The sequence below is a fragment of the Oryctolagus cuniculus genome, chromosome 4, assembly GCF_964237555.1.
Source record: "Oryctolagus cuniculus chromosome 4, mOryCun1.1, whole genome shotgun sequence".
Lineage (NCBI taxonomy): Eukaryota > Metazoa > Chordata > Mammalia > Lagomorpha > Leporidae > Oryctolagus > Oryctolagus cuniculus.
In genome coordinates, this window is record NC_091435.1 from 111,187,918 (window position 1) to 111,203,274 (window position 15,357).

The 15,357-nt window shown below is 38.5% G+C and overlaps 1 protein-coding gene across 36 annotated transcripts in view; it reads left to right on the forward strand.

The window, feature by feature from the left end:
- The window catches only part of MECOM (MDS1 and EVI1 complex locus), a 597,402-nt gene that overhangs the window by 555,200 nt on the left and 26,845 nt on the right, over positions 1-15,357 (forward strand). For 14 of the 36 annotated variants that reach the window (XM_070072544.1, XM_070072546.1, XM_017346904.3 and 11 more), the window contains 4 exons: positions 1,864-2,011; positions 3,778-3,934; positions 8,290-9,646; positions 13,082-13,169. In XM_070072544.1, coding sequence (XP_069928645.1) covers positions 1,864-2,011; positions 3,778-3,934; positions 8,290-9,646; positions 13,082-13,169 — 1,750 coding nt within the window. The remainder of the gene's footprint in view (positions 1-1,863; positions 2,012-3,777; positions 3,935-8,289; positions 9,647-13,081; positions 13,170-15,357) is intronic. The other 22 variants (XM_070072545.1, XM_070072547.1, XM_070072552.1 and 19 more) reach the window with 3 other exon arrangements.

Genomic DNA, 15,357 nt, shown 5'->3' on the forward strand with positions numbered 1-15,357 from the left:
TTACAACGTAAGGTCAACACCACACTTTCAAAAATCATAATTCCTTAACATTATCAAATATTCAGTCAAAGTTCAAGTTTCCCCAACTATCTCGTGACTTTTGAGTTTTTGGTTTGAATTAAGACCCATATAAAGTCCATACATAGCAATAGGTCAACAAGCCCCTTTTGTCTATTTTTATCTGAAGATTTCCCCCAGGCATCTCTCTCTCTCTCTCATTACAATATATTTATAGAAGATGATAGAAGAAACTGAATTATCTTTCCCATAGCATTTCCTCCAGTCTGGATTCTCCTGTTTGTATCCCCTTGCAGTTGTTTAACACCTTCATTCCCTCTATTTCCTATAAACTCATAGTTATATCCCAAGCCTAGTTAGGATTTATGCTCAATGTTTTCATAAGAACATTTCACTGATAATGTCGTTTGTTTGCATCAGGAGACACATAGTGGACTTCCTGTGCTCCTTAATCCTTCAGGGGCTGCAAACTGAACATATTCTAGTCCTATCTTTCTTTCATCATTTATTGTTCATATTAATTCTGTGTAGAGAAACTGTCCTTTCTTGTCTGTCTGGTTACCCCAAAGTTCAGTTCATATTGGCAAAGCAGGGCATGTGCACTGCCTTGTCTCCTTTTATTTACCGGTTTTCAAATAATGATCTGGCTTCCCAGCATCTATACTGTGAGAGTGACCGGTGAGGTTCTGTTTGTGTGTTTTGAATATCTTTGTTGTTAAAAGACTTACTCTCATTGGTGTTTAGCTTACCCACTTTGGGTCTGTTTGAGTTGGCACCCTAATTTTTTTTACATGATCTATAACTTTCTCATTTTTTTCAATGCAGGGTGTTCAAAACTCATATATTTTGTGCATCAGATTTAAATAGGCTCTTTCTCCAAGGAGAAATCCTGGTTACTTGACTTGGGGGCACAGGTTCCTTGTGTACTTGGGGGTAGTATCCTGTTATGTTTCATGTCTGTGCATTTAATCAGCAAAAAATCAGATTTCTTTTGATTATCACCGTAATCCATTATCTGTAATATTTGTTTTTCATTATATTCATGCATATTTCAGAAAGGGGGGAAAATCTGAGAAGGAAAAATTGTTCTAAGCTTTAAGACTATCCTTTTGAGAAATTTCTAAACCTGCCTTATTTTTAGAGGCCTTAATAATGTATCTGCTTGAAATATTATACACTCTTCTCCTTAATTCATGCATTATATTTATCATTCTACACACCCATCTTTATTAGTGTGTGTGCATATATATGTGTATATACATATACATGCATATCCTTGCAACTGTCTGTCCATCCATCCATCCATCCATCCAAGGGGCAAATTGGGAAGCTGCTTGTTGAACAATTAGCTTGTAGATCATTTTCACATGGGTGACACTTATACAAACAACAGTACCTTTTATGAATTTAGAGGTTATGTACATTAAACAGTATACCTACCTGCATGTTCTTAGCATTTTTTTTTAACATTTTCTGTTTGAGCATTTGAATTAAGTGGGTGTTATCACTATGTGCTGTTTTAGAATTGTGTAAGGAATCTAGAACTGGAGAAATGGCATGTTGTTTACCATGCTCCTAGCTTGACAGATAATCCCTGCTAGCTGTCCCAGATTTATTTTCTAACAACAGCAGTACATTTCTACATTAGTGGGAGATGCAGTTTAGGAAACCTAAAATGTAGTTTTGTCCATCACAAGCCTGTTTCTTCTCTTTCCTCCTTCTCATCTCAACTCTTACTCCTTATTTCCATAATTACCGGTTGGGTTAGTAATAAAATTATTTTTTTTAAAATTGGATCTATCTGTTGTCACTGTGTCTTATTAAAATCAGTTGTTCTCTTAACAGCCTGGAGAAACACATGTTGTCACATACAGAAGAGAGAGAATACAAGTGTGATCAGTGTCCCAAGGCATTTAACTGGAAGTCCAATTTAATTCGCCACCAGATGTCACATGACAGTGGAAAGCACTATGAATGTGAAAACTGTGCCAAGGTACAGTGAATTTGCAGGCTGCTTGGCCTCTCTCTGTCATCTTGCTCTTTCTTAATCCATCACTTGTTACGATATATAAAAACAAGCCTTGAGAGGGGAAACTATAAATATCTTGAGAAAAGTAGCCTGAGTGTTGTATGCTAAAAGGCATTAGTAGAGTGTATAAAAACACTTAGTGGGTATCCTTTTATTTTTGTAAGGGAGGAAGTGAGGCTTAATGGCGAGTTCCAGAACTAGGTGTCAGACATCCTTGGTAAATTCCTGGTTCCGCTACTGACTTGCCAGCATGGGGTTGTTTTATAGCCTTACGGGGAATGAAAATTTTATCCAATGCACATTACTGATTTCTTTTAATAGCAGTGTGTGAGGAAGTCACGTACAGTTTCTGAATGCCTACTGAGAAAGAATGGGAGACTCCTGCATTTGCAGATTTTTCCACCTAAGTCCTCACAATAAATCACGATATGGTTCTAATTAAAAAGTTTCGATCCTCTGTCTGAGTAGCCAGTACTGACATAAAATAAGGGTGGAACGCATGTATCCTACTTGGACCAGAACTGTGAACTACAGCAAGAGTAATTCACATCTTTGATTTCGGTGTTTCTTAATTGAACTCAAAGATGTGCAGGTATCATTAAAGTTGCTTTCTATCGTCAAAAACTTTTTGTAGCAGCTGAGTGCCTTTTCTTATGTCGATTGAAATGGTAGCATTGGAAATTAGGTTTTAGTGTATTTTGCTCTTGGATATGTTGGTTGACTCCCCTCCCCTGCCCTCCCCTCCCCTCCCCTCCCCTCCTCTTTTCTCTCCTTTCCTCTCCTCTCCTTTCTTTTCCCCTCCTCTCTCTTCCTCTCCCCTCCTCTCCCCTCTCCTTCCCTCCCCTTCTCTTTTCTTTTCTTTCATTTTTTTCAGTACAGTGGCCAAAGAAATAACTTTAGCTTGCTGGTAACTTACTGTAACACAGAGTTTGGGAAACTGTTCAGATATCTTTGAAGTATTTTAGTTTAAAAATCTCCCAACTTTTGTGTATAATATATCTTTCTTTAAAGAGTAGAAGAAACATGCCAGTTGTAATCATAGCGTGGCTGTGGTTTTGTTATTCCTCTCCAGGCATTCTTTTTGTTCACATTTTGATTTTTAATTAGTTTTTAACATTCAAGGTGATTTGTAGATACAATTTTTACAACATATTGGTATTCCCTTCCTCCCCCTCTCTCTCTTTCCTTCCCCCTTTCTTTCTGTTTGTTTGTTTTTTTTTTTGTTTTTTTTTTTTTTTAGTTTTTGAGATAACATATTTTAAAACTACATCAAATAGGCTTCAAACTTCACTGAATAAGAAGCTTAACAATTAAAAAGCAAAAAGACCCTAGTTTAGTGGGAGTAATCAGTTTCACAACAGTATAAAACAAAATTTTACAAAACTATATTTGCAGCAATACTGATGCACACTCTTAAGTGGAATCAAAGAGACCTTGAACATGGCCTAAAGCACCATTCATTCTATTCGTGTTCAACTGATAGCAGTGGATACTCCATGCTAAGAAGATAGAGCTGAATACTTTATTTTATTTTTTATTTTATTTTATTTTTTTCCCATGAGCTGAATACTTTATAATTCTTGCTGGGATGGGAGAATACTTTGGAGACAGGACTCTCACTTGCTCTTTGGGAACAACAAACGGGTGCACAGAATTCCTTCTGCATCACCCTGGCCTCCTTTCCTGGGTCTTGGGTGAAGTTTCCTGATTAATCAGTACTCATTTCCTAGCAGGTTTTCACGGACCCTAGCAACCTGCAGCGGCACATTCGCTCCCAGCATGTCGGCGCCCGGGCCCACGCGTGCCCGGAGTGTGGCAAAACCTTTGCCACGTCGTCAGGCCTCAAACAACACAAGCACATCCACAGCAGTGTGAAGCCGTTCATCTGTAAGTGCTTAACGCTCCAGCCCTCCTTCCCGCATCTGTCTTCCCTCCACAAGAACTGCGACCATCAGAATGGCCGCACGTGGCCATTAGGGGACTCGCCGGTATTTGGTATTTTTGGTCCGTGCAGTAGGGCTATTTTCTAGGACCAAAAGAAAAAAAATCTTCGATACCCAGATCTGTGGTATTTTTGTTCATGATCTCTGGGGTGTTTTTCTTTAGATGAAATAAATAACAGGGAGAGAAAAGAGAAGTCATTAAAGAATGAAAGGAAAGCTTGCTGGGTTGTAGGGTTTAATAGAGACAACCAGATTTGTCTCACACTGTAAATGTTCCTGGCTTCGTAAAATGGCAAATAGCAAGATGAAGTGATAAACGCGATGAAGTGATTAAAAACCTGTTCTGGATCAGAAAGAGCTGGAAGAATCCCACCTGGCAAGTAGCCGTCTGACTTGGTGTGTGCGTGTTTGTGTGCGGAGAGAGGGTGAATAAAATGCTCTTTAATCTACCCATCGTCACTGGTCACGGGCTGCGGATCAGTAGTTCTGTTACTTGAAAAGCAGAACATTTTCCCTTTGATGGTGGACACGCTGCTTCTCTTACTCACTGCGCTAAAGCAAATTTACAGGCAGTGTGCATGCGGGGGACATGCAATCTGACCAGTTACTTAGCACACCTCTGTACAGAGCACTTTAGTACCATACTTCAAATAAAGTAAAACTCAGTCTTCATTTGCTTTGCCTCCGTCCACTCACTCCTGTGCTCTGTGTTTGTTGCACTGGAAAATCGGTAGATTTTAGTCCATCTGGGCAACAGCGCTGGGCTGCTTTTGATCCATTGCTCGGCTGGACGTATAAATACAGTGACTCATTGAGTTGTGCTGCAAACTTCAAGACTGATTTTGGATCCAGATACACATAGAATTGGTTGAAGCCTGTTCAGCACTTGGCCAAACCTATCATTTGGGAACCTCTTGAAAAACAGTTTTTCTAACAAATACCTGATGGTTTGTAGGAGGTATATGAGACACTACTACAGGACCTTAAGGGGGAAACTTAATTTCAGTGCCAACAGCGAGATGCCAGAGACTCACTCTCTACTTCTTTGCCCTGGACACAGCCTTTTTTTGTGCTTCCAAGCACCAAAAGAGTTGTTCTTTCTTTTCTCAGCTTACACTAGGAGTCTTGTTTTGCTTGCCTGTTCTTCTAGTCCCTGGGTGGAGTGAGAGGACTGGTAGATAAATAAAAGGGTGCTCTAATCTCCCTTGGGAAAGCTCTGTTGAAAGTCACAGGAAGTAAAGTATACAATAGGAATTTTAGACTTCTTGTCTCAAAAAAGGATTCCTGAGTCTACGTGGTAATGTCCTAAATATGTCCATGAAAATGCTGCAGGCATACAGTATCAAGTAGTTCATTTGTTTCTGATTTCTCAGAAATAAATTTTAGTAAGTTTTATTATGTTTTGATGAGAAAAGGAGTAGAATAGACCACAATGCTGATTACTCATTTAATGCTTTCTGTATTGTTTAAAATAAATGTCAGAAAACATGAGCCCCTGTCATCTGAGGTTCTGGGATCTGGAATTTTAATTGTGTTAAAGTCAAATGTTTCAATTTAAAGCGCCATAGGGTATCCCTTTCCAATCAGATTGCATAACATATTTCCCATGAATATGTTTTCAGTAATTATTGGCAAATTTAAATAGCAGATGGCATTCTTCAAATACAAAATCTGACAGAGACCCGTGGAGTAATTATGAATAATAGCCGTGTCATTTCAGAACAAAAGAGTTTGAGGATCAGGAGTTGGTGTGGAGGAGGTTCACCTAGAGCTGGTATCTGTTTCGCACCAGAAGGCCACACACCACGCTTTACCCCCACTGGTGTGTTTATGGCAACTGTCTCTTATTACAGTGTGCCCCCAAGCCGAGCCCAAAGTCACCCGTGCGAAGGTAATCACTCACTGCCTTTACAGAAACCTCCAGCCTCGCAAATAGAAACCACATGCTCTAATAGACTGAATAGATTCAAAATACCTCTTAATTTGTTTAATAAGCAGAAAAATGCAACATTAACTGCTGGCTAATTCCTTATTACTGAGAGAATTACAATAGAGTGTAGACTTCAACAGCATTGGAACCAGTTTACCTGGAGGCCTGGCGGTTTGTGGTGTACCAGGCCAGCCCTTCAAGTGCTCTGCCTAAGGAAACATCCCAGATTCTGTGTTCTTGTGACCAGACACAAAAGCCACTCATCCGTGTAACAAAGGATAGAGCCGGGGAAGTCAAATGCAGCATCTGTTTCTCCAGCACAGAAAAAGTGCTTGGTTTTCTTAAAGCCAGGCAACTCCAAGAAACAAGAGTATAGAGCCATATTGCCTTGCAAAAGTTGTAGCCCTTTCAAATACTTAATGCTTTGGTTGAAAGCCCACGAAGACATATCCTAGATACCTTTCCAATGCCCAGGGAAGAGATGTTGCTTTCTTAATGAGCGCATTTTTGTAATCCCAATAATCTTTTATTTACTCTTTTTTTGGTTATAATTCATAGTGGAATTAGTATAGTGTGTCTAGCAAAAGTCGTGGTGTTTTCCCTCTGCATCATGCGATTTTAATTAGTGTATCAAAGAATTTAAATAGTATGCATAGTTATAGTGTAGGTTAAGTAGTACAAACTTTTAAAACAGAACCCTGGCCAGTATATTCTGGAAGAATGATTAAAGAAGAAATCACATCATCTTTTCCTATTAAAATGCATGAGACAACCTCTAAAGGGTTAAGAATCATCTTTTTAAGAAGGCTCCTTTAAAATAACCAAGCACCCTTGATGTATATAGCAACATAATTTAACTTTAGCAGTAAAAGAAATAGATAAGAAATCAATTGTTAGTTCCTGTTTGCATGCGTTTTCTTGGTGCGTTTTTCTTGAGGAAGGTCTATAAAATCTCTTTTGCATGGTGTTTATGTTCTGATTATTAACGCTTTGACTCAGGAGCTCAACCATTCTGCACTTCCAGGCAGTCATCGTGTGCCACAATACACAGGGCATTTTGTCTTCCATTTAATTTCTTAAAATAAATGTGTTTCAGGAATGGCCAACAGAGTATATGTTGTTTCTGCATGTATTAAACATGCACAGAAACATTAAAGTAAACTCACATGGACGATTAGCTCATTTACAGCAAAGGAAAATAAAATAAAATACGATACTTTGAAACAGATATCATAAGCCTGCTGACCTGTGAAGTGAGTGGGATTCTTTCTTAGCAAGGGAATCCTTCGGGGTTGCAAAGTTTGGTCTTAAAATATGCTTAGATCTGATGACACATCCATGAAGAAGAAAGACATTCCACTTTCTTGGTAAATTCCTGGCAAAGGGGGCTATTTCACAGCCGTACCCACTGCTGCGTCGTCCTTGCTGGATTGGAGCACTCCCAGCCCTCTCCCCTGCTTACCACAGTTGGCTGTCACACATAGAAGTCAAGGCCTGAGATAACGGGTGAAGATAGGACAACAGTGGACATGTTTCCCAGGAACGGGGGTTTCATAAATGCAGGAAGATTAGCACAGCCACTGGTGTGAGGGGAAGTCAGAGGACGTGATCATAGTTCATGGGAACCAGCAATGCAGGATGGGCTACATTCAATTTAGTTTCCTTTGCAGGCTTAAAATAGAGCCATTGTAAATTATGTCAGTCTTTCTCAAATCATGAAAATGATTGTTAAAAAAAGTCTCAGAATACACAATGTGCATTGTTATGTGGCTTTGATGTGTGAATGATGAGAGTGTATGATATAATGCTAATTAAATAACAGTAGAGCAGGCACAGATATTCTCTTCAAGGGGAGAGGTATTAAAGTGAAATTTCTGGATGAGGGAAAGGCCGTTCTATTTTGTCTTGGGTCCTACGATGTAGAATTCTTTAACTTGTCTAAAATTAAAAGGGTTCCTTTTATGCTTCATACCTAATATATCTTAAGACTTGTGATTTTTTTTAAAGATTCTATTAGTGTCATTATTGGGTGGGGAGTCAGTGCATGCTGGAATTTGACTTTTTCGGAAAGATTTAAATACACAAATATTATGCAAAATATTGTGCAGTGGGGGAATGACAAAATCTTTAAATATATATATATATATATATGGAATATTTGTGCTGCCTGGAGACATTTGTCAGGTTGGATGCCTTGCTTTGGAATCTAGTAAAATGGGGGTTTTCTGTGTTTGGAGCATCCAGATTGTACCCCCGATATCTTTTCCTGGCTTCTTAATTGAAATTTGGGGTAAACCAATTGTGATACTTGCTAAATTCAGAAGCAATTGCCATAAAGCCTGAGATTCTTTTTTGTTGTTTGCACACAGGTGAGGTCTGCCATAAATCCTATACTCAGTTTTCAAACCTTTGTCGACATAAGCGCATGCATGCTGATTGCAGAACCCAAATCAAGTGCAAAGACTGTGGACAAATGTTCAGCACTACGTCTTCCTTAAATAAACACAGGAGGTTTTGTGAGGGCAAGAACCATTTTGCGGCAGGTGGATTTTTTGGCCAAGGCATTTCACTTCCTGGAACCCCAGCTATGGATAAAACGTCCATGGTTAATATGAGTCATGCCAACCCGGGCCTTGCTGACTATTTTGGCGCCAATAGGCATCCTGCTGGTCTTACCTTTCCAACAGCTCCTGGATTTTCTTTTAGCTTCCCTGGTCTGTTTCCTTCCGGCTTGTACCACAGGCCTCCTTTGATACCTGCTAGTTCTCCTGTTAAAGGACTATCAAGTACTGAACAGACAAACAAAAGTCAAAGTCCCCTCATGACACATCCTCAGATACTGCCAGCTACACAGGATATTTTGAAGGCACTCTCTAAACACCCACCTGTAGGGGACAATAAGCCAGTGGAGCTCCAGGCCGAGAGGTCCTCTGAAGAGAGGCCCCTTGAGAAAATCAGTGACCAGTCAGAGAGTAGTGACCTTGATGATGTCAGTACACCAAGTGGCAGTGACCTGGAAACCACCTCGGGCTCTGATCTGGAAAGTGACATTGAAAGTGATAAAGAAAAATTTAAAGAAAATGGTAAAATGTTCAAAGACAAAGTAAGCCCTCTGCAGAATCTGGCTTCAATAAATAATAAGAAAGAATACAGCAATCATTCCATTTTCTCACCATCTTTAGAGGAGCAAACTGCGGTGTCAGGAGCTGTGAATGATTCTATAAAGGCTATTGCTTCTATTGCTGAAAAATACTTTGGTTCAACAGGACTGGTGGGGCTGCAAGACAAAAAAGTTGGAGCTTTACCTTACCCTTCCATGTTTCCCCTCCCATTTTTTCCAGCATTCTCTCAATCAATGTACCCATTTCCTGATAGAGACTTGAGATCGTTACCTTTGAAAATGGAACCCCAATCACCAAATGAAGTAAAGAAACTGCAGAAGGGCAGCTCTGAGTCCCCCTTTGATCTCACCACTAAACGAAAGGATGAGAAGCCCTTGACTCCAGTCCCTTCCAAGCCTCCAGCCACGCCTGCCACAAGCCAAGACCAGCCCCTGGATCTAAGTATGGGCAGTAGGAGTAGAGCCAGTGGGACGAAGCTAACTGAGCCTCGGAAAAACCATGTGTTTGGGGAAAAGAAAGGCAACAATGTTGAATCAAGACCAGCTTCAGATGGTTCCTTGCAACATGCCAGGCCCACTCCTTTCTTTATGGACCCTATTTACAGGTAAGGGCCAGTAGGAGATGATGAAATGTGAGTGCAGATACGAAAGGTGGTTTTAACACTACAAACTCCCATCTTCCCCAAAAGGTTTTTTATTATTATTATTATTATGAGAGAGTCAAGTTGTTTGATCTAGTGAAATCTGTTTTTTTTTTTTTTTAATTCAGAAAATTGGCTCTGTAGGTTTCGACTCATTTTTGGATATCTCTGAGTTTGGAATAAGCCAACAGAATTTCTTTCCCATGACAATAAATTTATTTTTAAACATTGTTTTTTTGGAGTGGAAAATATGTAAAAGTTGTATTTGAAGTGATTTGTCAAGTGGCAGAAGAATGATACTCCTGGAGGATTAATGCAAACATGTATGGGTACCTTTATATGCAAGAGTCTACTCTGTGTTAACCCATCAACACATCCTTTGCATCTGTTCTGTTTCTCAATAGATTTCTTAAGAGCTCTAAGTAAATGTAATGTTAATCACAAAAATCTGTTTTGTATATAACATGAGTAGTTCTCCTAAAAGAATCTCTATTTTTTACAATGATTTATTTATTTATATGAAAGGAAGAGAGAGAGAGAGAGGTCTTCCATCCATTGGTTCACTCTCCAAATGACCACAACAGCCGGAGCAGGGCCCATATGAAGCCAGGAGCCTGGATCTTCTTCCAGGTCTCCCATGTGGGTGCAGGGGCCCAAAGACTTGGACCATTTTCTACTACTTTTCCAAGCACGTTAGCAGAGAGCTAGATCAGAAGTGGAGCAGCCAGGACTTGAACTAGAGCCCATATGGGATGCAGCACTGCAGGTGGCGTGTTCACCCACAACGCCACAATGCCGGGCCCAGAATCTATATTTAATGGCTTAATTATTCAGGTTTGTTTATGAATCCAAAAATTCTTTAGGTGAAATTACGTATTTAATAAAATACCTCTTAGGCAGTATTCTGCAATAGTTACTTAACCATTCAAAGTGATTTAGCTTATTTCTTTCAATTTCTCTCTCTCTCTCTCTCTCTCACACACACACACACACACACACACACACAGAGAGAGAGAGAGAGAGTTACAGTTGCTGGTTCACTCCACATATGCCTGCTATAGCCAAGTTAAAGCTGGGATCCAGGTACTCAGTCCAGGTCTCTCATATGATTGACAATGTCTAACTACCTGAGCTATCATCTGCCGCCTCCCAGAGTCTAGACTGGCAAGAAGTTGGAATCTGAAGTCCATGCTGGGAATTGAATGCAGGCAATTTGATATGGGGCATGGGAGTCTTAACTGGTGTCTTAGGTCAAATGACTGCCTGTGATTTAGCTTTTAAAATTTAGTTTTCTTTAATTGATATAAATAGCAATTTAATAACATAAATATAACATAAATAATATATCTAGTATACTCATTCAGTAGTTTTTAAAATAAATATAAACAAGAATTTATAACATTTAAAATATAAGCATTTTTTGCACTTACTATCTTATTCAAATCTTGTACACAGTCATAGCTTCAATGAATCTGTAGGTAATTTTTATTGAATTTACTTAAAATGAGAGTATTTTCAAATTTTTTCTTGATTCTTTTCTATGGAGAAAAGATTTTGTGCTGTTCATCCATTCGACATTGTTGATGAAATTCCTTTTATCTAATTGGCACTAGACCTGCAAATTCTTTTCACGTAAAAGCCTTTTAAAAAAATTTGAGAGGTAGAATTAGAGAGAGAGAGAGAGGGAGAGACCGGGAGCAAGGTCTTCCATTTGGTGGTTCACTCCCCAAATGGCTGTAATGGCCGGAGCTGGGCCCATCTGAAGCCAGGAGCTTCTTCCGGGTCTTCCACATGGGTGCAGGGTGCCAAGGACTTGGGCCATCTCTACTGCTATCCCAGACCACAGCAGAGAGCTGGATCGGAAGAGGAGCAGAAGGGCCAAGAACTGGTGCCCATAAGGGAAGTCAGTGCTGTAAGCAGAGGCTTAGCCTACTGACAGTGCCGGCCCTAAAAGTCCTTATTTCTGCTTATATCATCTACAACACATAAATAAAGGAACACCACCAGGGTTACTCTGATTTGAATATGACACAGGGAATATAATAAGACAGTACAAAAATATCTGGGTGCTATCTTGACCATATTTGGGACTTTTCCCTATGATTATATCTTAAATCCTATGGCAGTCCCAGTACTGGAGAAGGAAACACATACCTTTTGGATTATACATGTAGATTATAGGTTACACATTTCCAGTAAGGTCATATTTCCAGCCGCATGACGCATCTCTCAGTCCTTTGTGAAGATAATTTCTCTTAACTTCTTAGACCCTTTCAATCAAAACCAGCTTCCAGTTCCTCCATGTGTACGTTGGACTCATCTCTGTCACCTCCTAACCTTCCTCTTACTTCCTTTCATCTCCAACTTCTCTCTGATGTTTCAGTTTTGATTAAGGTCCTAAGCCTGTCATTTTACCAAAATCATGAACGGACTAAATCCCAATTATAGTTTCAGGACCTGGCTGAAATCTCACTTTCCCCTGTCCTAAACTTTTATCTCCACCCAAAAAATGGATACAATATCACCTACTTCAATAAGTGAAATAGGATATACAAAACATGACATACTTAAAATTTTACGAAGTGGAAACTATCTTTATTCATTTAAATTATATTTTTTCAGGTATACTCATTCAGTAGTTTTTAAAGGAAAAATACCAGCAGTTGGTAGAAGAAATACTTTAGTGTAACTCATGATATCATTTTCCTTATGTGCTTAATACAAAATAGAGTGGCAAATATTTCTGAAGCAACAGGGATAGGTACATTTTATACTCCCATGTCTCTCCCTATCTTTAAAAAGTCCTTATCATCCTCTTCTAACCTGCTCAGTTTATCACCAGGTGGTACCTAAAGAATGTGTATGTGTACATGTTTGTGTGTGTATATATGAACGTGTGTGTGTGTGTGTGTGTGTGTGTGTGTGTGGCTAGTAGGGCATATAGGATGTTTGGAACTCCCTTGCTATTAAGGGAAAAAATAGAAGAAACAAATGAATTTTTTTGGGGGGGATAACTTCTTGTTAAAAAAATAGCTTTTCATGTTTAAAATTAGTTCTGTTCTCAAGACTTCAGAATTGCCAAGGCCTCCTCTTTTCTCCATTTCAAATGGAAAGGTACTGAATTTGTGACAAATGACTCTAATTCACTAACTCCTCATTCTTCATATTTCCTCATTGTCATTACTAGTCATTCGGTGGAATTTTTCCATTATAAATAGGAGCACTTAGAAGTGCCATGAGTATCCTTCATGAACTGAACAGGCATCCTTCTATTTTTATTAGTGTGCTTCCCAGAAACCTACCATTTGCTTTATTGTTAGCTACTTTAAATGTCAGTAATTATGTAGTGATTGATATGTAAGACTAATTCATCTCCAAAATCTAATTTTAACCTTTCAGAGTAGAGAAAAGAAAACTAACTGACCCACTTGAAGCTTTAAAAGAGAAATACTTGAGACCTTCTCCAGGATTCTTGTTTCACCCACAAGTGAGTATTTTGAACTTGAGATTTCAAGCTTGTAAACTAACTTGTTGATCCTGAAAAGCAGGTGCAATGAAATGAAAGAAATCTTGAGAACACTAGGATTTCCTATGACGCTGCTGTGGAAGAACACAGGAAATTCTAGCAGAATTAAAACCCAAGCTCTTTAAAGAAAAAGCAATTCACATACGTGTAAGAATAACATGATTTTGGTGTTAAATTATTGTCTGCTACTAACTACTTAAGCCCAAGTGCATTTTGGAATGAGCAGAACTTAGTTAAGAAAAATAAACATTGAAATTGTCTTTTGTGTTTAAAGGTTGCTGACACTAAGATATGGATCATACTGTGACTCCTCTCAAACTCATAAAGGTCATTCTTGTTCTTTTAGTGCTTAGATAAAAACAGGAAATGAGTCTACCTGACAAGTTGTTACCATAGAGGGTGAAGGAATTTATCTAGAGACCACTGGGCATTCCAGCAAAGATCTGTAATTGCACAAGAATTCACAATACACAGAGCTATTTGCTGAACAGAGTTGTGTCTATTTATCAAAATATATACAGTTTCTTATTGCGAGGAAAATACAAATACAAAGGAGTATTATCTAATTGGTTCATCTCTATGTCCCTACTCATTTAGTGATTTTAAAAAAAATCCTGGTTTCCATTATCAATCATCGTCTGCAGAGTTGTATTGAAAGAACAAATAAATACATTCTTGAATTAAGTTTCTTTCTTTATTTTTTATTTTATTTTAAAAGATACAAGCTCTGGTCTGGATAGCAAAACTCTTAAGAAAATGATCGAAAACCATAATTTGTTCTGATCTGATATGTTCAACCCCCAAAAGATGATCCTCCAAAACAACTGGTATACAATCTTTTGGAAAGTTATGGGATAATTAAATTATTCATCTTGGGATATGATTTAAAATTTTATTTGCCTCTCTGTTACCTTGTGTCTACTTTTTTCAAGTACATTCCCAAAGCCATAAGCAAAGAGTATGAGTTGAAATGCAATGCAATCTCCTGTGTTAGCTGGAAAAATCTGTTATTGTTCAAAAATTCCCACTTCATATCTAACTGAGAAAATACATGCTTTAATATTAAGGGTTTAGAAACATATTAGTGGTATTAATTTTATATAAAAAGCATAAGGAAGGATACCGTTTACATAATTACAGAAAACAAGAAAGTTCTAGAACAACAAATGTTTATCAGGGCCTTATATCTTATGTTCATGCTGTTCTAATTAACACTTGCAAGGTTTCCTGGGGTGATTAACCTGAATATAATGTGCATTTTGTGTCACATGGTGTTATATAAAGTGCATCTCTTATAGTTTAAGTTTTTGATTAATATGTCGTACTTGTGTATTTTTATGGAATATGTATATTACAACAGATGTGTACAGCATAAACTGATCAGATCAGCTGGTGATTCCATTTCCTTTTGTTCATGTTTAAAGCCTTTTAACTTCTCTCGTCCAGTGCTGTACGTAGTACATAATACATTATTGTGAACTGGTGTTGCCCCACTGTGCTGGGGAACATCAGAACCTGCTTCATCTGACTGTGTTTTGGTATACGTTAGCCAACCTCTCTCTGTGTCCCCTCTCCCCATCCTCATCCCCTGTACATCTCTCTTGATAACTTCCTTTCTTATGCTAAAGAAATACTTGTGATGATATAATATTCATGTACATTTAATTATAATCACATTATTGTCATATTCTTTAAAAATATTTAATTTATTGGAAGGGCAAAATGTTAGGGAATGAGGAGAATGTGTATGTGAGAGAGAGAAAGAGAGAGAGAGAGAGAGAGAGATCTTACATTTTTTGGTTCATTCCCACAATGGCCAGTGCTGGGCCAGGCCAAAGCCAATAGCCCAAACTCCATTCAGGTCTCCCAGGTGGAAGGCAGGGGCCTAAGCAGGTGGGCCATCTTTTGCTGCTTTCCCAGGCACATTAGCAGAGAGCGAGATTGGAGCAGAGCAGCTTAGACTTGAACCAGCACTTTAATAAAGTATGCTGGTGTTGTTATGAGTGTATGATACAATTGAGAAAAAAACAAGACTAGAGTTCAGTGTTTTTTAGCAAACAGTCTACTAGGCTCTTGGTTTTCTTGTTTGTAAAATTAGAAGTGGGTGTAAGATCCCTACCCACTCTGAAATTAAAAGATTTCTAGCTAA